At 42.7% G+C, this 23,082-nt stretch overlaps 1 protein-coding gene across 5 annotated transcripts in view; it reads left to right on the top strand.

Moving 5' to 3' along the window:
• The window catches only part of ZFYVE28 (zinc finger FYVE-type containing 28), a 264,687-nt gene that overhangs the window by 158,318 nt on the left and 83,287 nt on the right, over positions 1–23,082 (top strand). For all 5 annotated transcript variants that reach the window (XM_025212577.1, XM_014523299.2, XM_006030895.2 and 2 more), the window contains exons 3-6: positions 7,113–7,250; positions 11,590–11,792; positions 13,960–14,049; positions 15,580–15,669. In XM_025212577.1, the coding sequence (XP_025068362.1) occupies positions 7,113–7,250; positions 11,590–11,792; positions 13,960–14,049; positions 15,580–15,669 (521 nt within the window). The remainder of the gene's footprint in view (positions 1–7,112; positions 7,251–11,589; positions 11,793–13,959; positions 14,050–15,579; positions 15,670–23,082) is intronic.

Raw genomic sequence — 23,082 nt, 5'->3', positions numbered from 1 at the left:
TATTAGAATTTTAATTGCCCGAGACTCTTAATTACTGGTGCGGCACAATCACCTGATTCTGTTATGTCAAATCGGCTGATGGTGCCTGTGATTTCATAGAATGACAGAGGCTGGGATATACAAGGTAGGAGAAGCATCTCAATAACTCTCGTCTGTTTAGGGTAGTCCCTCCCAGAGACATGGTATATAGGAATGTTTGACAGTGGAGACCTGTAAATGTCATTTATGCTGCAAGCAGTTGATTCTCTAAAATGTCAGGGGTATATTTATTTTTCATGTTTTATTAATTTTTGGAATAATGTATACCCTTAAAATATAATGATATTTGAGCTAAAATAAATGCATTGAATGTACAGAGTCCACAGATGCTTGTAATTTATTAGCCTCTGAAATCATTTCAGATTCTTATACACTCACTAGCCAATTGCCCGTCAAAAACGATAGGGGGAGGCTGACAAGGACGAAGCACTGCCACCCAACGCCCCGTGCAACCGCTGTTCTGCCTCTGGCCCTGTGGGCCCCCACACCTCGACTACCCGCTCTGGCCCCTCAGTCCCCGCCGTCATGGGGAGGGGGGCAGGTGGGGACGGAGCCCTGCATCCAGCTCTGCCCCCGCTTCTTGTCTGGCCCCCTGCTCTCTCCTCCTCCCCGCTGCGTCGGGTCCAGGCCCACTGCTCCCCCACTCCTTCCCCCTTTGTCTCCAAGGAGCAGGGCCAGGGAGGGGGGTAAGGCCAGCTGGCCTCACCTCCCCTGCTCTGGCCCCTCAGTCCCTGCCTTCATGGCGGTGCTTCTGTCTGTGCAGAGCACTCTGGTTATTTTGGTAAGCATTGTAATTAGCTGCCAAGACAACCAGAGTGCAAATAAAACATTATGGACAGACGGACAGACTAAGGCTTTTATAATATTAGAATATTATAGAAATCAACACTTGTAAATGTAACAATGATGTAAACAACAGCAAAACTAGTTGCTTTACTTGAAGTATTTCACTCTCGGCTCACAAAATTTTCAATTGACATCTGTGGGAATTTTACATCATCCTAGAAAACTGTAACATAGAAACAGAATCTTTCGTTGACTTGTTGTAAAATAAAATTGTACTATTGTATTAGAAAAGCTGGAAATGCTGTAAGGTAAAAGATTAAAGCAGGGAATTGTCTACTGGGGTTTCTGCTTAGTGTAGGTAAAACGATCACTGCGGTGGCTAATATTCTACAGTGAAAGAAAGAATTGAAAATTATATTTGTCTCCATTCAAATAGCAAATAAACATAACTTGGAGTATTACCTCCTGTCCTCAAATTATACGGTATTGTTTAAACTGTTATTTCATCAAGTTCCGAACGTTCTCCAGAAGCCCTCTTGTACGATACTTCTCTATTTTGCCTGTGGGTTTTGCAGAACTCTACTGCTAAGATTATATTTTCCTATTACATCTCTTCAGTGTTAAAAGATGTTCCTGGGCTTGATACCAGGATTTTTCATTGTGCTGGGGATCCTGTTGGAGCTATAGGCAATGCAGCTGATCCCACAGTATGCCCAGAGTATGCATTTGCATTACAGATGCAATCATTTGAAGTGTCCCTTGCTTGATATGTGATTTTTTTTTTTTTTTTTTTTATACCTTTTGGGTTTCACATAATCTCCTCAGCTTCAGACAGTCTTCTGTCCCTAACTGTGTCCGTCCCTAGCTGTTAAGTATCACCTGTGTCATTTAGAATTTTGTCATTATACTTATTAAGTGAACCACCTTTGTCGGCTCAAGTGATAGTATCGTGTGAAGCGCTGTTCAAGAGCATGTGTTGACCTTTTCTTTTAAAATCCTTGGTGATATGCAAAACCTGACATGTCTTGACAAAGAGAGAACTTATTTCAGTTATCTTACAACTCTACAGTAATTTGAATATAATTTAGTGAGTGGTTTCACTTGGAAGAAAAATTCAAGGCTGAGGAGGAAGAGATGCAAGAAAGAAGGGGTGGTAGTGGTGGCATTGCCACCCTTTTGACTCAGGGTGAAGTTACATGTTACATTTAGACCATATTAAGGGCACTTAAAACACAAGCTTCTACATGTTAAAGCTCGTTCATGCTTAAGGGCCCTCTGGGTGTTTTAAAGTTATGCCACTTCAGGTGAGGATACTGGGCCCTGCTACCTAAATGGTGTTAGAGTAACTTCATTCTGCTCCACAGAGATAAAACAAGCAATTTGCAGTCCTTCAGCATCCCAGGATACATTGCTCCCAGCCCTCCCCAACCCCACCCAAGGTGATTCTATTTCCAGGGTGACTGCTCTAAACACTACACCATGGAAAACATCCTCTCTTTTTCTTGCTGTTTCAGATAAATGTATAATTCATAAAATGGAACAGCTTCAGTGCCAGGGGTTGAGTGAGACCTGTCTCAGCACTCCTACAAAATGGGAGATATGGGTTCATACCCTGTCAGGGAGAAGAAGGAATTGAATCTACATCTTCCACTTGTGACATGAAGGCTTTATTACTTGGCTACTGGGCAAGAAGGGGCTCCATCAGTTTTGTGAATATAATAGCCCTTTGCTTTTCTACTATTACTTGAAATACTTTCATTGAATTCAATACATTTGCTGTTTTTAGCTTTAGGAAGAAAACAAATAAAACATAAAATTCCAGTACAGATACCCCCCCTCCCCCCCCCACACACACTTTTCATTGTACAACCAGATAGAAAGCTTATACAGTATAACCTCATAAATCTGGATATCAAAGATCTGGAATTCTTGAAAATCTGGCACTTCTTTAAAATATATTACATTGGAGAGTAGTGGTGGCCAGTCCCAGAGCAGTGGAGGTGGAAGCTTGCATGCGGCGCTGCCACTGCCATCCACCACCCCATGTCGCCACTCGGTGTGCAGCCACTGCTCCAGGACTGGATGCTCCCCCTTCAGCTGCCCACTGTGACCAGCCACTGCCCTGATTTAAAAAATCTGGAATTTTCACATTTCAAGCAGGTGCTTGGTCCTGAGCACGCTGGATTTATGAGGTTATATTGTATTTGCTTCCCTAGCTATGTGTTGCTGGGCAGGTGCTAAAGAGTATTTGGTTGATAAGCAGGAATCCTGATTTTCTCTGTTTAAAAATCGCAGATTCTCTGATTAAAACCCCCAAAATCCATGATTAAAATGAAATGCCAGTATATCTATAGGTATCAACTGAACACAATGTTTTATTGATATATTTACAACTTTAAAGCAGTTTGGAAGCCTACCAGTGCCTCAGTCACTATAATAAAATAAATTCTAATTCTATAAATGTTGGTACTCGATTTTGGTTTTTTTATCATGGAAAATCAGAGCTTCCCCTGCCCTTCTCACTCACCAGGATGCAGGTCCAGGCCCCTCACTCCCAAGCAGAGCAGGGCCGGGTAGGAAAGCTCCTTTCCACTGCAGGCACTGTGCTGCCTTGGTGAAGTGACTCTGCATGCCAAGCTGCAGCAAGGGGCACAACTCTGCGCCTCTGCCCCCACTGCTGTCGGACTTGGGGGGCACCTCACCATGGTGCTGTGCAGCTCCCAGCAGTGCCACGAGCTTCCCTGCCCAGCCCCAGTCTGCCCTACTGCACCGGTTCCTGCCTGTTGGGCTGTGGAGGCCCTGGGGGAGGGCAGCAGGGTGGGGAGCCTGAGCCCACGGCCCCATCCCACTCTGCCAGGGCCCTGTGGCCCCAAGCCCCATGCACCACCTGGGCTGGGCAGCAGCCCCAGCCCTGCCCATCTCCCTCCCTCCTTTCCTCCCTTCTTATGTGGGCCTCCATGTCCCTCCCCCCCCCCCCAACTTACCTATAGGAACTACTCTCCTAGTGGCCCTATGATTATGTGAGCATGTGCATGGTGCCCCCTGCCTGACCACCCTTCTCCCTCTCCCCCCATCACCTTGCAGGCTGGAACTCTGCCAGCCTGCAGAGAGCTTTTTGCAAAAGTGGAAATTTCATGTGCTTCTCTGTTAAAAATGAAGCATCTTTACTTTTTTATGTCAAAAGGGAAAATCCACATTTTCCACCATTTTTCTGTGGGAAATGGAAAACCTGGATCCGTGTTGATTAGCCTTTCTGTAGGGGAGGCAACGCACTATCCTGCTGAGCTAGAACATGCACCTGGACAACTCATTGTGCCATAGGTTTCCAATGTATGGACTTGCATATTTTTTTAGTACTCAGTGAGGCAGTACTAGACAGCTCCTTTTTATCTCCTTTTTACCAAGGTATGTTTCTGACAATTGACCTACGTTAAGAATGAGAAATAACTGACACATCTCAGGTACCATTGTACAGTAAGTGTTCACAAAGGTATACTTTTTACATGGAGACCACTGTATCTGTTGGTGGCATGTTGAGGTTACAGTGCTGTATGGCAGTAACAATTTCAGCTGTCTGCTTTAAAATGATAGGAAATAAGACTGCTCCTCAACTGCAGTAGGCTTTGTGTGTCCCCAGGGGAAGGGTACAAAGGAGGCAGATTTTTGTCAAACTACTTATTTTGCTTTAAAAAAAAAAATGCAAAGAAAAGCAGAAGAGATGCAAGTCTTTAAACTTAAAAGCCTCCTGCCTGCTAAACAGTTTTTTCTAAGTGACAGATTATCTTTATTTTCTGAGAAACGTTTTGAGTAAGAGGAAAAAGGCTACAGTAAATAGAGATAAGACATGAGACAGAAACCAGACACGTGATTGGGGTTCTAAACCTTGATTCATAGATTTCATAGAGAAGTAAGGCTGGAAGGGACCTCAAGAGATCATCTAGTCCAACCAGGGATTGAATCTGAGAGCTCGGTGGTGTTAGTGCCACACATTAACTGACCTAAACAGCTGCATATCAAAATATATTTGTCTTGCTGCAAATGAAATGTTATGTACCTCCAAAGGTGAATTTGTAAAAGCCTATATGATATATGTAATATACGTGTACCTTCTCACCTGTCTACTTACCTATAGCATAGACTTTCCAGCTAAATGAATACAGAACATATGCCAAGTGACATACTACATATGAGGAGGATGGCTTTGGCTCTGTGATTATCTTCTAACCCAGGAATAAGTTAAGGCAGCCACTAGAGTGCTGTAATTTAGGCTAATTTCTATGATCTTCAGAAGGGTTTGGAAGACATCAAAGGAGAGCCAGCCAGCAGGTATTTGAGGGGAACCACCTGCCTTACACTGCCAGACCAAATGAGAATAATGCTGTTAATTCCTCCCTCTCCTCTCCTTTCTACAGCTGTAATGACTGGGCACTTTGCAAGACATGTAATTTTAGGAGAGTTTAAGCATGTTTCTGGGGTCATACAGGAAATTTTAATTATTTCTACTTTATGTTATTCTGGGACATTCTGTATTTATGGAGTTGCATTTTTTAGAATAACTATGCTACTATTGTTTGAGGTGCTTTATCAGAGAAATGAATGCAGAACATAGGTGCTCCTGTTCAGAACACCCTACGAAAGTGGAGCTAGAAGGGACCTCATGAGGTCATTTAGTCCAGTCTCCCCTCCCCAGGCTCAAGTCAGGATCATCCTTGACTAAATCATCACAGCCGAGTATCTGTTCAACCTGCCTTTGAACATTTCCTGGGATGGAGATTCCACAGCTTCTCTAGATAGCTTGTTCCAATGTTTGGTTATTCTCATAGTCAGAAAGTTCCTCCTAATCTCTAGCCAAAATGTCCTCTGCTGAAACTTGAGTCCGTTGCTTCTAGTCCTGTCCCCTCCAGCAACAGACAGAAGGCCATCTCCAACTTCTCTATATCACCCTTCAGGTATTTGAAGACTGTTATCAAGTCCCTCTTCAGTCTTCTCATCTTCTGACTAAGTAACCCCAGCCTCTTCTCATATGTCCTGTTTCCCAGGCCTCTGATGATAATCTAATCACTCTCCCCTGGACTCCTTGCAATCTATCCATGTCCTTCTTGAAGTGTGGAGTCCAAAACTGGACAGAGTGAGGCCTCACAATTGCTGTATAGAGCAGAAGAATGACTTCCCTTGATTTGCAAGTGACACATCTGTTAACTCTTAGCTTTTTTTTGCAACACAAGTGTGCTGCTGACTTAAATTTGGCTTATATTCTACTGTAACACCCAAGTCCTCCTCTGCAATCCTGCAACCTAGCCAGTCATTCCCAGATCCATATTTGTGCATGCAGTTATTTTGTCCCAAATTTAGGATTTCACACTTGTCCTTGTTGAATTTATTCTGGTTGATTGCGAACCATTTCCCACATCTGTCCAAGTCATTCTGGATCCTAACCTTACACTCCAGAGTGTCTGTAACTCCACCCAGCTTGGTGTCACCCACAAATATGCTAAGCATGCACACAGTCCCATCATCCAAATCATTAACGAACATACTAAACAATACTGGACCCAGGATAGACCCCTCATTTGATATCTCCTCCCAGCTAGGCATTGAGCCATTGATGACTCAGCCATCATGATGATTCAACCAGTTATGTATCCACCTTCTACAACTTTTATTTATTCTGTGTTTCCCTAGCTTGTTAATGAAAATGTGAGAAACTGTGTCAAAAACCTTGCTGAAGTCAAGACATGTCACAGTCACTGCTCTCCTTTCTCCTCCCTCCTACCCCCTCTTCCACAGAGCCTGTCACGTTATCATAGAAGGAAAACTGTTGGTGAGGCATGGCTTGCTCTTGGTGAATCCCAAGTTGGCTGTTGTGTTATAAATCTAAAGTATAAACCAATAAGGAATTGTATAACACACATTCTTTAAAAAAGCTGCTTTGTTTCAAGGAGTCCCCCCCCCGCCGCCAATCAGAATTTTTTCTATTTCTTGTTTACCTGCAGTTTATACACACAATTCTGCTACCTAAACTGCGTACAGTAACCAAACTGAAAAAAAAGTGAATGTTTCTCCTTTTCCTCCTTCCTAAACCCAGTACCTGTTATCAGTGGTGACCAGCAGAGTTTGCAGATAAAATGTGATTTTAATTGGTTTTTCCATATTGTGCGGTTTTTTAAGAAAAGTTTGAAAAAGGCCGAATAAAGTTGCTTTAGTAAGTGTCTTTAATATCTGCAGTGTACCAGTATATGTACGTATTACCTGCTGCTATTAGCTGCTATTATGATTTTCTGTTCCAGGATAATGTTTTAAACATCATAAATCAGATCATGGATGAATGCATTCCACATGACCGGGCCAATCGGGACTTCTGTGTGAAATTTCCAGAGGAAATACGCCATGACAACCTTGCAGGGCAGCTTTGGTTTGGAGCAGAGGTAGGTCTGTGGTATATGTGTAATTTTATGTTAAATGGAGATTGGTTTACTGTGTGCATCTGGTAAAGAATGGTTGGTAGCTTATGCTTGAAATGTGTGAAACTCATTTTCTCGCCAAAGAACATCTAAAATTTTAGATCAGTGGCCACAAGCATTGATTTGACTATTAAATTAATTTGTTCTTGATGCGCACTCTAAGATAAACTGTTGTACTTGCGAAATAGAACTTGTATTAATAATTGTGTACAGTAATTTGTCTGCCTTTTAGAAATTGTGTATATACGATTAATGTGTTGGTATTTTATATTTATATTTCCAGTTTATTGGGTCAATTTTATATCCACCATGAAGGCTGTCACATGCTGGCTGTAAAAGTTTTCCATATATGTCCACAGAATTTCAGGTCTGAGTAAAGTCATTTTTCAGGGGACAATTTATACTATTCTTAACTAAACATATATTTGACCTTTCTGTTGTTTCTCCCTCTAATTACTATATTATTTTAACCATTATTAAATAGAGAAAGAGATTAAAAGGCGCACCTATGTGAGAGTCCAGATGTCTCTGCAATAAGCAGTGAATAAAATAATTATGCTGCAGAATACCAAATTCCTCACCTCCCTCACTCAAATGCTTACTTTTACAGGAGCCTATATAAATAGGTTTGTAGTATTCTCTGCTGATTAGTAGTCTTGGGCTATTTGGGCCTGGGGAGAGGTGAAGATCCATAGCTAAGGGGCATGTATGTATGTGCGTGTGTGCACGCACACATGTATTAACATGCACAACCGTTAGCCCTGATGTCTGGGAACTTTGAGCATTCTTTTACAAAAAAGCTGTCTGACCTCTTTCATGGGAAGCAAGGCAACTTCAGGTTAGCAGACCTTAAAAACTCTTGGTATCAACAATATGTAAGAAAAGAAGGACAGTGGTCTTAATATTCTCCCTCTCCCCACCCCAACTTTTGCTCTATCTGTCATCTTCTATCACCTTTGGCACCCTGCTCTGGTGGCATGGACCCTGGGGTGAGTGGCTGGAAGCCCAAAGTTCGAGGCCATAGCAGAAGTGGACACAGGGCAAGCATGTCAGATTCCAACAAATCTTCAAATTCTGTTAAATACTAAGGCTATGCAAAATTTCACCTAGTGTTTCATTTCAAAGCTGTTTCAATGAGTTTCGAGCTCGAAACAGCGAAATTGAAATGAAACAAAAGCCTTTGAAATAGCTTTGAAATGAAACAAGGGCACTCGAAACATTTCAAAAGTTTTGAAACATTTTGAGTTTCGAAGCCAAGCTTACTTGGCTTCAGTGCTGGTCCTAGCCAGCAGTACCAGCCTCCTGTCATCTGACAGGCAGACTGGGCTTGCCCACACCCTCGGGAGGACTGTGGGGGCTGTACCAGATGGCTCCTGGGGGTGCAGGCCCCCAATCTGCCTGCCGGATCATGGGAGGCTGGTGCTGCCAGCTGGGGCCAGCAGCAGCCAGGGTTGTCCCTGGGGTTGGGCGGTGAATGGGATGACCACCATGGGCCCCGCACTTTGAGGGGCCCTGCAGAGCTGGGTGGAGTGGCAGTAGTGACTGCACCACCGGCACCAGCTTCGCACCCCGCTGCTCGCTACCCCCCTGCCCCCCACTGCTAGTGCTGCCATCAATGGCAGCAATGGCTTCTTCGCGTCCAGAGCGTGCGGGATTGGGGTGGGGGCAGGTCCCACACCCTCCTTGGTTTGGTTATGGTGTGGGGCCTGGGGCAAATCAGCTCATGCAGGGACCTGCCTCTGCCCCAATCTCATGCGCCCTGGATGTGAAGAAACCACTGCCACCATTGGTGGTGGGGGTTAGTGAGCAGCCAGACACGAAGGTGGCGACAGCTGTGCAGAGTTGCTGTGGTCACTCTGTCTGGCTCCATGGGACCCCCAAAAGCGCGGAGCCCGGGGCGGCCATGCCATTGGCCGCCCCCAGAGACGGCAATTTTGCCCATAGCCTGGGCTGGGTAGATTGTGGCTGCCACTGGCCCCAGCCAGCAGCACCAGCCTTCTGTCATCTGGGAGGCAGATTGGGGGTCCACACCCCTGGGAGTAGTCCGGCACAGCCCACCCGGGTGTGCGGGCAAGCCCCCGATCTGCCTGCTGGATAACAGGAAGCTGGTGCTGCCAGCTGGGGCTAGCAGCAACACCGATCTTCCCAGCACTGGCTGCAGAATAGCCTTTGGGCGAAACTTCAAAACAGTATCAAAACAGCAAAACAGTTTCGGCAAAAGAAAAAGGAACAGTGCTTTTGAAACTAAACAAAACTCTAAACAAAACACTGTTTCATCGAAATGTTGAAACGGAAGTCGAAGCAGAATGGTGCTGTTTCACACAGCTTTACTGAATGCTTTATCATGAGGACATTCAGTACCTTCAGCATCATATATTCTTCATCATACTTCCTACATTTAAAGTATTTACTAGCTCTTATTAGCTAAGCACCATCCTCCTCCTCTTCCCACTTTAGAATGCATATTTTTTGTAAATAATTTCTAAAACATTTTATATAACTTCTAGTTCCATGATTTCCCTTTTCAAAAATACAGATTTATTTCCAGTGGTAAAGTCTTTTGGTCAGCAAAGATATGGTATATCCTGGACAGAGTTTGCAAAGACCTAATATATGATGCTATGCAAGTCATTTGAAATGCCTTGATGTAAGACAAGGCAAGAGATGAAATAGATCTCTCTGTTGTCCCACTATGCCACCCTGGCATGTACTTGCCTTCACTCATCTCACACCCTGTTTTGCTCTGAGGGATGCTAGCATTTAAAATGCTTTGCAGCCTGATGTGCTGATTCTGCAACTCTTCACACCATCTTGAGAACTCCCTGCTGAGTACTTAAAACTAGACACAGTTTCTTCTCATCCCCTTAATAAATCCTGAAGCCCTTTATTGTTGCGGAGGTGTGTAGGGGGGTGGGGTTTACAGCAGGAAAAAAGCAGTTATATATATTAATTATATATTAGTTATATTAATATATAAAATATTAATTATTTATATAGAAAACTTATTTAAAAAAAACTCTGTGTGTGTGCATAGTCCAGGGTGGAAAATGCTGGAGGTACCACCGAGAGAGTATACATTTTAGGAGAGAAATCTCGAGTGTGGTTCAATGAGTGTGTTACATTACACGGTATTTTTTGGCTCATCTGAATCAGGCCTTCAGTCTCTGTGCTGAAGGGAGTTGCTAGCTTCAGAAAACTATAGCTACAAACAGAGCTAGAAGCCATGACAACTTTCTAGAGGGAAATATAGTATGGGAGGCTATATTTATTTGTAGAGACCTCTCCGAGAATAGCATGCACATTGTTTTCTTGTCAGCTTCCTCACTGTGAATTTTGTTTAAACTGTGAGCTATAACTGTCAACATCTAAGACTTGACTGGCCTATGGTTTATTGTAATTATTGCTTTAGATTGATGAGAGAACAAAAACGTGAGATTCTGAGAGTGCCCTTGTACCATAAATCAGTACATCAGGCTGCTGAGTAAGGTCTAGGATTACAGATCCTCCCTACAGAGCTGGAAAATGTGTTCCAGCCATTGCTATTCACCAGTGAAAAGGAGACTGAAAAAGAAAGGAAAAAAAAAAGCCTCAAGATTGACTTATGCTATGTGTGCATTACATTTTGAAAACATATTTCTATTAATAAAGTAGATTCAGTATAATTTATATCAGCACACACTGCCTTCCAGATGTAACCGTCAGTGGACCAGCCCAGCAGTGGAAATTACTAAACGCCTTCTTTTAAACAATAGTGTTTCTGAAAAAAAGAAACATTTGTTAGTGTATCAAAATAAAGGTTTACCTATAAGATTTCTGAGTTGGTCAGCTAATGCACTGGCTAGTGCATCACATAAAGCTTTACTAGGAGCAGAATTTCCTTTCTTTTTTTTCCAAGGAGGGGTTTATTTTTCAATATCAAAATAAAGAAATCGGCTTCTGCTGCTTGGCCTCTCCTAAGCCTCTTCCCCTCAAAACTTTTTTTTCCTGCACACATGGCAGCTACATGCAAAAAGTCTTTCACCTTGTTGGTGGGGATTGCCTCCGCCTATCTCCTTCCCTTTTGTCCTGGGCCACCCTACTACTCCCGGGTCTCCGAGGGCAAGCAGTTTATGGCCTTTTCAGGACCACATGACTTCCAGGTGCTCACCTGATGTCTGGTCTCAAATCCATCCCTTGGGAGGCAGTAATTAGTCAGAGGTGGATCCAAGCCCAGCTCCCTTTAAGTGCCATCTATTCCTGTGACTTTCTCTTGCATGAAGTATAACCTAATTGCTTTTTCCTCTTTAAAAAATTATTTCCACAGTGCTTGGCTGCTGGTTCAATTATTATGAATCGTGAAATTGAGAGTATGGCTATGAGACCATTGGCTAAGGATCTGACTCGTAGCCTGGAGGAAGTAAGAAACATTATTCGTGACCAGGCCCTACGGGATTTGAATCTTTACACAGAAAAAATGAGGGACTCGCTCAGACATTTTGATATCCTTTTTGCTGAATTTGAGTTAAGGTAAGCAATTCAGAATACATGTACCCTGAACATTACCTCATACAGCTATACTTTTTTTTTTCAGAGATTTTGAATTTCTTGAATAAGATATAATTTTTATTACAGTGTCACATCCTCCTTCCTTTCAGTCAAATAAAATGCTATAGCTACTTGGCAATCTGGATTTGCAGTCTTTAAGTATGATGTAATCTACATGTTGGGCACTGAAATATGGTATTTGAGGGAGATTTTCAAAGGCACAAATGCAAGTCAAATCTCTCTCTTAATGTTGTTGTCAGAAGAAAGGAAACAAATAAGAGAGGATATGATACAAAGTGTACACGGTAATGAGTGGTTCTCAATGGAGTAAAGGACGGTGGGGAGGGGCACACTGTCCTTACCTTCTCCCACTACCAGCCACTTGTGTGCCAGGCCATGGCTCTTCCCTGCTGCCATGGTCCAGCTACCGCTGTTCCCCTCAGGCTTCACCCAAAGAAGAGGTGGGGTGGCAGGCAGTGTCGCTTGTGCTCCCCTCTTCTTCCCCCACACCCCATAGACTCTACCGTGGGGAGCCGCTGGAGCTGCTTTCCATGCTGCCTGGCCACCATGTGCATATGTGAGCACCTGCATGCATGTGGTGCCCCCTGCGTGATAGCCCTCCTCCTGCTCCCCCCAGCCCCGAGCAGCCCCTTGCAGGCTGGAACTCTGCCAGCCTGCAAGGGGAGACCTGTAGATTGCCACTTTTTTCTCCTTTAAAGGAGAATCCATTTTTAAAGTTGGTTGATTCATTTTTTTAAAGTGTGTTTGTGACCCTTTCATATGTTCTTGCGGCCTGTTTTTGGATCACGACCCTTGGGTTGAGAAATGCTGATCTAGAGAACAGAAGCTTCTGTTCTCCCCGCCTCGGCACCAGGGTAAGGAGACATTGAATGAATTTAAGGGGGTCAGAATGAAAACTAACGAAGGTCCCCTTTACACGTTACAGGTATTGTGCAATTAACTAGTTAATTACAGAGTTACCTTAAGACCAGCTACACATGCAGAGTAGCTATCCCATGATAAAAAGCTTCAACCAGCTATAAAATTATACTTTGAAAATGTATTCAGCTTTAATTTAAATGTGTAGTGCCCAGCTGCAGGGGTGAACCTTGCCCAGCCTGAAAACCCCAGGCCCTGGGGATCATGGCAGCGATGATCCCCAGAGCTCACGGGGGATGTAATCCCCTCCCAGGTCAGCTGGGACTGAGAGACCCTGCAACTGACAGGGCTTCTGGTCTCTGCTATGCCTTGTGCAGCCAGCTTCATCAGTTGTGGTCTGTGCATGGCCCCTGTAGCTGGGAGCCTCCTCAGCAAAGGCTCCCAGCTGAGAGATCCAGCTCCTTGCCAGTGCAAGGGGAGCCCAGGATCGGACTCCCCCTGCACCAGCAATAAGGCACAATTGGATCTAATGTGTGAACTGACAGTCGTACCTCCTGCCCGTGCATGTGCAGCACAAATACAAGTCATCTTACTTGCACATATAGAGGAGACCAAAGGGAAACATTTTTCCACAGGAGGATGTAATTACTTTGTGGAATTCTTTGCCAAATACTTAGCAAGATTAAAAATGGGACTGGGCATCTACATAAAAAAGAATATGCAGTATTATAGTTTTGCTGGCACTATTTATTTTTCAAGAAATATTAAACCTCATGCTTCATGAGTTAAACCTATCTGCAACAGGGATTAGGAGGTTTTTTGCAACTTTCTGTGTTGCAAGACATTCCCATAATTCTGCATAGAAAACAAGTTTTGTTTGGCTAATTTACAGACTGCCTATAATCTAGTCTGCTTTGCTCAAATAATTTCATTTGTAACAGCTCTAAATAGAAAGCTTCTCAGCTTCTACCCCCACCCAAAAGTCACACGTATCAAGTGCTTATTGCTGAATATTTATAACGATACATAAAAATTTACAGCTGACATTCATTACCTCAAATGGCAATAAATAAAGCATCTGTAATTCTTATGGATTCACTTTCATTTATATTGCAAGTTCTCTTCGTGAAAATTATAAAAAAAAAAAAATTAAAGCTGTCAGAAAAATGGCTTGTTTTTAATTCGACCTACATTTAGTCACAGTTAATTTATGTTGGATTGTTAAATGATCGAAAAAGATTAAAATACTCTACTTTTTAAACTTTTGTAGTTATGTATCAGCCATGGTACCTGTAAAATCTCCAAAAGAATACTATGTACAGCAAGAGGTAATCGTGCTTTTTTGCGAAACAGTAGAGAGGTAAGCACATCTGAGAAATTAATTTAATACATTTCAATATTTTGTACCCATAGTATACTTTTTTCTTTTTACCTTTTATTAGACCTGTTATGCATATACCATGCTGTAATCTTTAAGAAGCAATGTAATAGCATTTAATTTTTGTCATGTCCAAGTATGCAGTCAGAAAGCATTGGATGTTTGTGGAAATGTTTTGGCTTAAAAACATATATCACTATAGTATCATTGGAGTTCAGAGTGATAGACTTAAGGCTGACTAACCATTTAGCTTCACTGGATGTTTAAATATGTTATATATATTCAAGTCAATAAAGTTGTATGCAGAAGTGCTTTGTGCACATTTTATAGCGCTGTAATTTAGAGCCCTTTTTATAGCACTGTAAAGTTACAATGCCCTTAAACATGACAGAAGTGCAGTGTTGGGGGGGGGGGGCTCTGAGCCTCCCTGCACTTTCCAGGCTAGAAGGCAGGGGGAGCTGTGCTCCTGGAGCTTCTCCACTGGTCAGAAACTTGACCAGCATACAGAAGTTATTTAAAGTGCTGTAGGTTGCTAAAGTGCTGTAAAATATAGCATTTCAGATTTAATATCTCATTTAACAAGGGTTTATTTAAAGCGTGGTACCCCTTTTTAAAGGTCTGTAAAGCCATGCACTTCTGTTAAGTCACAGCAGTAAAGCAATTTAAATGGCAAAAAAGTGATTTCTGTACACACCTTAAGTCCTGATGAAATTTCATGCTAGACTATCTAAGGAGCTAGTAGAGAAACTAGCTGAAGCATTAATTACTTATCTCTGAGAACTCAGAGGAGGGGTGAGCTCCCAGATGATGAGGGCAAGCATTATACTTATTTTTTTTAGAGGAGGACTTGGTAAGGTACTTGATCTTAGCCAAGAGGCTGGTTCTGGCATTCTGTTACTATGATGTCAAATCCACCTGGGTCAACAAAAAATGGGAATAGTGGTTACCTGTTGAAACGATGTGCTTGATGAGAAGGAAAGGATGGAAGCTTGGACGTCCTGAAGAGGGCCTTACTTCAGGAGTGTGGCTACTTTTGTTCCCTCAGGTGATCTTTGAGATCTTTCCTTTTTGGTGATCATGGTAGGCAGAAGCACTATGTGCAGCCTCTTGGATAGTTCAAATGGCCGAGAACAATTCCTCCCTTCTTGATACAGCTAAGGCTGAATGGGGAGACTGGACTCAGTATGTTGTGGCCCCTGCTCCATCACCAGGGAAGATCTATTGTATGTTTGTGTGGAAAGCTTCCTCCTAATCTTCATATATTTTACATTTCGGAGTTGTGGTTGGGGAAGGCATCGTTATGTCATTTGGTTCCAGTAGGCGGGGGTGGTAGTACCAAGAAGAGATTCAATTATCTATGGGTAGTGAACTCTAAGTATAATTTTTCTGCTTCACTTTTTCTGGCTTATCATATCATATGCTCCTAGTTCAAGTTTCTTCTTCCTTATATTTATTTTAATTATTAAATGCTGATACATTTCTGAGAAATGTATGTTTTGCTGTTTTACCTAGAGCTCTGAAGCTTGGATACCTCACTCAAGACATGATTGATGACTATGAACCAGCATTAATGTTTACCATCCCAAGATTAGCAATTGTGTGGTAAGCTTCATTTTTAATTGAGCATTTTAAAATGCATTGAAAATTGAAACAAATTCATATAGCAAAGTGCAGAAAGAGTCAATAAGATCAAAAGGCAACAAACACTAAGAAAGGATAATTCCAAACAGCTGAAAAGGCAGGGTAGGAACTGAGAATAGCTGTTCAGTCATCCCTCAGGAATAGACATGGAAATCAGGAGCGCTGGCGGTTAGTGTGACTTGGTACATAAAATAAGCTGTCTGGATGTTTTCTACGTCACTCGGGAAGTAATGGCCTTTTGTTATGAGCCATTAAAAATCATGAGTTTTCATCATAATTGCTTAGTTTCCTTATTGATATAGGCAGAACCCAAAGGAAATTATCTTGGTATCTGCTAATATAGTTCAGTGTAACAAAAGGGCAAGTTAGGTATAGACCATTTTCTAAAAAGAGCAATTACGCATATAATTGGATGGAAGCAAAATTTTGGCCTGACCTCTTTCCCCCAGTTGATTGCTCCAACTGCTAAATGAGTATGCTTTTACACTTAAAACAGTTTATTACAACAGTACATATTCAGTGAATAAAATGCATTCTCCCTAATGGGTCTTTCTTATTTAATAAGATGATTTCTGTGGAGTAGTCAAGGCAGCAAGACTACAAATGCTATATTTTCATAGAGTCATAGATGTTAGGGTCAGAAGGGACCTCAGTAGATCATCGAATCCGACCCCCTGCCCTAGGCAGAAAAGAGCACTGGGGTCAGATGACCCCAGCTAGGTGCTTGTCAAGTGTCCTCTTGAAGACCCCCAAGGTAGGGGAGAGCACCACCTCCCTTGGAAGTCCATTCCAAATTATGGCAACCCTTACCTTAAAGCAATTCTTTCTAACATCCAACCTAAATCTGCTCTCCGTCAATTTATGGTCATTGTTCCTAGTTATTCCACGGGGTGCCTAGTAAACAGAACATCTCCTATTCCCTGCTGCCCTCCCCTGATGAATTTATAGACAGCCACAAGATCACTTCTCGGCCTTCTCTTGTGAAGGCTGAAGAGATCTAGGTCCCTTAGTCTCTCCTCATAGGGCCTTGCCTGCAGGTCTCTGACCATACAAGTGGCCTCCTCTGAACCCTCTCAAGATTCTCCACATCCCTCTTGAAGTGCAGCGCCCAAAACTGGACGCAGTACTCCAACTGCAGCCTGACCAGTGTTGCATAGAGGGGAAGCATCACCTCCCTGGACCGGTTCATCATGTATCTGTTAATGCATGATAAAGTGTGGTTAGCCTTGTTGATCACTTCATCACATTGGCAACCCATGTTCATCTTGGGGTCAACTATGACTCAAAGATCCCTTTCCGCTGCCGTGCTGCTGAGAAGGTCATCCCCCAGCCTGTAAGTGTGTCGGTGGGTCTTTTTGCTCAGGTGCAGCACTTTGCACTTGTCTTTGTTGAACTGCATCCTGTTTCGTTCTGCCCATTTTTCCAACCTGTCCAGATCCGTCTGGATCCATTCCCTACCCTCTGGTGTGTTAACTTTGCCCCATAATTTGGTATCATCTGAAAACTTGGACAGGGTGCTCTTCAGTCCCTCATCCAAGTCACTGATGAAGACATTGAATAACACCAGTCGAAGGACCGAACCTTGCAGGACTCCACTGCCCACATCTTTCCAGCTCGATATCGACCCATCCACCACCACTCTCTCGGTGCAACCCCTGAGCCAATTTGCCACCCACCTGACCGTGTAATCATCTACATCACAGCCTGTCAATGTATTTATGAGAACAGAATGAGATACCGTAATGAAGGCCTTCTTAAAGTCTAGGTAGATGAGATCTACCTCAACCCCTGCGTCTAAGCATTTTGTGACCTGGTCATAAAAAGAAACAAGGTTAGTCAGGCAGGATCTACCTGCAATGAATCCGTGCTGATTTCCTTTCAGCATTATTTCCCCTGCTGGGCTCCCACAAATGTGATCCTTAATGTTTTTTTCCAGAGTTTCGCAAGGATAGAGGTGAGACTAACTGGCCTATAGTTTCCCAGGTCCTCCCTCCTCCCTTTCTTGAAAATAGGGACCACATTGGCCCTTTTCCAGTCCTCTGGGACCTGACCAGAGTACCATGAGTGCTTGAACAGCCATGCCAGCGGCTCTGCTATGACACTGGCCAACTCCTTCAGCACCTTTGGATGAAGTTCATCCGGGCCCGCTGATTTGAACAAATCCAGCCCTCCAAGTGTCCCTTCACTAAGTCTGCGCTGACAGTTGGTGAACTGGAGTCTGTCCTGTGTCTATCTACAGTCCAATTGGGAGATTTGTCTTGGTCTGTCTAGGAATACAGATGCAAGGAACTCAGTGAAGAACTCAGCTTTGTCCCCCCTCTCCTACATCAATTGCCTTATTGCTCTGCCACCAACTGTTATTTTAATAACAGTTATGTTTTAAAGATTGTTAATATAACTAGCAGAGTTGAGGGAAATTAGACACCTCAAGCCCTATGTGGGTAAGTTTCTTCTTAGGAAATCCCTGTGGCCCACTGTTGTTGATAAGAATGGTTCTGTGTCTGCAAGTGTCACATGGTAAGAAAGGGAAAAAATCATCTGAGCAACACCAAGCAGCAAACCTGTAAGAAAGGGACAAATCACTTTAAATAATACTGAGCCCAAAAGAGAGGGAAACTCCTGCAAGAAAAATAAATCCATATTGCTGGAAACCCAGCAACCTGCTGAGAAACATCTTGTGCCAATCCCAGAAAAAAAATCTGACTGTTCACAAAGCTAAGCACTGGATGGAAAGCTGTATTGCTGCCACTGGGAAAAAATTGAATCATTCAGTTGTAATGCTCCCTTGAAGACTCATGAACCTGTTGTCTGGACCGTAGGAAGAGAAGCCTTCTTTAACTTCAGAGAAGGAACATCTAGAAAATGCTATGGTTTTAGTGTGTTTTATTTCTTTTTAGGGAAGAAAAAAGTGGTGTCCTTTCCAGCAACTTGTGTTAGCCAGAATGAGTTTTTACTGGATATTTCATCTGGCTAAACTGTCAAAACCCAAAGATATCAATTAATTCAGCAAACGCACTCTTGTGCGTTGCTGTACTGTAAATCATTGGACTGACTGTCTGCAAATTTAGTACAGATTGAGACTTTTTGCACACAGGAAGCTAGTGGAGATTAACTGGTTAAGAGATTTACATTTAATTTTTTTGAAGTTAATCTTCATGATGATTCATTATTGGCTAGAGTCTTAAGAAATTATTAAATTTTAATAAAGTTGGCATGTTTATACTATTACATTATTTAACTTGACAGTACATTCTGGTTTTGGATGACTTTTGTCATTAACCATTTTGAATCCTCGGTCTTCTCTGTCAAACTGATAGTACAGTCTTAGTTTAAGAGACACTTATCCTCAGGGTCACTTTCTCTTAAGCTTGCTTACATGGCACTGATTAACTCTAGACATTATGCAGTACGTCTTGCTTAATGTGGTAACGTGCCTGTGAACTTTTGACCTAACAGCCAGGAGGAAATGTTAAGACTTGGATTTGTGTTTCTTTATATAATTTTGTTTTCCAGCCTTTTCTCTTAGCTACTAAGCCTCTTTCATAAATAGTCAGCAAGATGACAAGTAATGGGATTAAACTGCAGCAGGGAAAATTTGGGTTCAGTATTAGGAAAAACATTTTAACCTGAGTTACAAGAACAGCTGAGCACCAGAACAAGATGCCTGTAGAGACTGTAAAATTGCCAGCATTTTGTGATACTGAAGGCTAGAATTGCTATTCTGCCATCAGTGATGGTTTGGGAGTTCAGATCCTTTCGGCTATAATATAGCAGCAGGAACGAAAACGAGCAGTTGAAATGTTCTGTTAAGAGATCTGTCTCTTAAAAGTCCTTATAATTGCAGGGGTTACAGGTAACAAACTGGTAAGATTGATCCCCTACAATTAATTTTGACCCCAGCAGTCTTTCCTGCCCAGAGCACCAGGGCTGGGCCCCCTTCCAGCCCTGATCTTCTGTGAATATTATATTATCAATTGGTTTATTTTAAAATCTCCAATATTCACCAGTACTGTGCAGTTCACTTTTTCTCAAAAATATAATGAGACAGTACTTGACTAGATTAATTTTAATCCTTTTTTCCCCTGCTATTTCATTTTCATTGTAACAAATCCTTCATAGTCGATGGCAGTGCTTAGTGTAGGTGGTTGAATCAAATGACTGAACAGGCCATTGTACAGTAAGCTTCTTCTGTCACCCAGTTCATAGTGTCAGTCGGCGTACAAGCTGCTGTCGTCCTTTGCCTCGTGCATCTTCCCTGCCCTAGGCACGCAGCTCTTGTTCAAAAAAGCCAATAGCTTCTCTTCCCAGGGCGTTTCACTGCTACCAGTTTACAGCTAAGAGTTAACTACTGGGCCACAGCTTAAGGACTTCCCTTCTCGCACTCCAGTTTGCCAAATGAGACCCACGTAGACCTTTGTGTCCCACCTTTTTTGACTTAAGGTTTTCAACTCAGTGAAACAATCAAAATTGTGTTGTGCTTTCAGTGCTCTATGATTTAAAGATGTAACTTCCTCATTTGAAGCACCAGTGTCTCATTTACTACCCCTCCAGAAACTTCATCCAGAAACTTTATTAAAAGTTGTTTCTTCTACATTCCCCCTCCCCTCTCCGCCCTCCCAAAAGAGCCAAAAATGCTTCAGAAAGTTGTTCCTGGCCTGCCAGAGGCTGGAGCGGTGTATGAGAAAACATGCAGCGTGGTGCTGGTCGAGTACGTCCCGACTCAAACTCAAATCACGGCTCTTCTTAGAATCGTCTAGTATTAGTCAGGTTCCAGAACGTTGTCATACATTCACTCTGTGAAGGCAAAGGGCACTGCTCTTATGCTGGATGGTAGGAATTTCTGTTGGCCGTTCTGATGTTCTTTCATCTTCTTATTTTAAGACCTCTAGGCTTATGTGCAATAGTATTAAATATTAATTAAAAATAGACTGACCAGGGCAAATCAAAGCAAACTGGATAACAATAACAGTGGGCAATTAAAAGGCGTCCTGAGGCCCCTTCACTCTTAAATTGTGAAAATGTTTACAAATGTTAACAAAACTACTTTACAGCAAAGAGTGGGTGTGGGAAGAAAATCACTGGTAGGGCTGTAAAAGTCTGCCTAATGACCTGTTTCCATAAACTGTTGCACGCTTTCACCCTGATCCAGCATAGCGCAGAAAACGCACAAGCAGCGCTGTTGAGCAGGACTGCCGAACTCAATGGCTTGTAGGACTCACCTCATAAGGAGCATGGCTTTTGTCACACAAACTTAACAGCAGAAAAAGATGTCATGTTTCACCCTTTCCTATTTGTAGTAAGGATTCCTATTTGAGTTTGCTTTCAGGGGATGAACTTCCTCTGAAGTTTGTTTTCTTTTTTCTGCTGTTGCGTCAGAATTACAAATCTAAGGCCATGGCCAGGCACTCATTTGTAGTGCTGCAAAGTGTCTTTGTGGTGCTATGAAAGCGCAGAGCTAAGGGAGTGTCCAGGTGTTTCAGCCCAATGCCTGAAGACTTGCAAGTTGCCTCAAAGGCAAGCGCTGCAGCCCGTGGAGCAGCAATGGGCTGCTCCACTGTTTTCCTACCCTGTCCCCAGGGAAGCCCAGTCACTAACAACCTATGCTCTTCCTTGCTGGAGAAGAGGGCAAGCTGAAAAGCAGTAGGTGCCAAAGACAACCTTCTACCCAACAGAGGTGGCAGGAGCTGGAAGAATTGCTTTCTTTGCCCCACCTGCTCCTAGTAATGCTGCTGCCAGAGCCTCAACTCTTGCAAGGGTTCTTGCAATGGAGGCAACAATTTCCCTCAGCTAGTGCTAACCGATCCCCCTCCTGCCACCTGTCCACTCCGCTGATCAGCAGAACGGGCAGGCAGGCGGTTGTGGGGAGGTGGGGGAGCCTCTGTCTGAGACTCCTCAAGTGGTGGCAGGGAATGGTCCTGCCACTTGACCAGTCTCAGACAAAGCAGGGACTGATCAAGTCTCTGTGTTAATAGTGTCCCCACACTGTACAGTCTATCAGACAACCATCTGCTTCCCATTTGCAGGGAAAGGGAGGGTGAGTAAAGCACTGTGAGATGCTAGTTGTCCTAGAGACTCCTGTAGTGCTGATGTGTAACTGTGTAGGCTTTACACTGAGTGCTATAAAACATAGCCCTACTACGAAGTTCCCTTTTGAAAGTGCCAATATTTTACACCAGTTTTAGTATTTTTGTGGCTTGAATGGCTATACGCTCACTTTTTTTGTAGTGCTATAGGTGTATATTTAGAGCTACAAATGTAACTGTCCATTACTTTAGATCTCAGTCTGGGAGTACTGAAGACGAGACAACTTTGTACAGTTCATGCACAGCCTAAATAGCACATTAGGGTATATCCTCGAAGTGAAAACAAGTGGCCTGGCAGATGCACAAAAAATTATTTTTCTTGGTTCATTTTAATTAAGACAAATGAAAGAAAATTGCAAAAATTCTTCAGCCAACAGGATTCTTGAAAAAGAACATCAATCAGAGCCAGAGGAAACAATAATTACATCTTATTGAGTCAGCTCTCCAAAGTTACACTGGGATCAAATTCCACATTTTGGATCAGGTTTAGGACATATGACAACTGTTCAAATTGTCAGTTTTAGCTTGACCTGTAACAAAGATAAAGCAAAATTGCACTCTGATCCAGATCAAGTTTGAGACCTCCCAAAGGTTGGTTATATTCAGATCCTGGTTCAGTCCCGGATCTACCTGAAAAACAACAGTGTAGATACCCTTTCAAATTTGACTCGTGCTTAATTTTCATAGTTATTCACTCCCTGAGTAAATGAATAAAGATCCGTAATTGAGAGGTGCTAATTTTGAAGCAAAGGCACTGGCCACGTAAACATTGGTTTGTTCCAATTAAAAATGTAATGTAGGTAGCTTGCTATTTCTACTCAGAAAAACATACACTTTTTATTTTTCTGGATAATTTTATTCCCTGATTCAGCAGTAATTCCATCATTTGATTGCGCCCTGCCTGCTGAAACGAGGAAAGTAAAGAACTCAAAATGTACACACAATCATTGGATAATTTAGTTCTTTGGCCCCCCAGAAAGATATATTAAAGGTGACTTGCAAACAGAAATAAAAAATGATGTCTAAACATTGTGTGTTGATGATCCTAGTAAGCAAGGTTATTGGGGCTGGTTGACACGTGCCACCTGAGAACTCACAGGTGGCCAGTCCCTGTTTTGATGAGACAATAGCACACAACTGCCTGATAGTGTCACAATAGCTGCAGATTCTTAGTAATGCATGGAGTCCCATCCTACACTGTAAGGAGTCTCACAGATCATTCTTACTATTTTGAATGTTTTAACAATTTGTTATCTTATGTCATTTGGGTTGCAAAGACAGGAAACAACAA

Source organism: Alligator sinensis, unplaced genomic scaffold (genome assembly GCF_000455745.1).
Source record: "Alligator sinensis unplaced genomic scaffold, ASM45574v1 scaffold1051_1, whole genome shotgun sequence".
In the NCBI taxonomy this organism is placed as follows: domain Eukaryota; kingdom Metazoa; phylum Chordata; order Crocodylia; family Alligatoridae; genus Alligator; species Alligator sinensis.
Note: the sequence above shows the minus strand (reverse complement) of the source record. Positions and strands in the feature narration are given on the sequence as shown.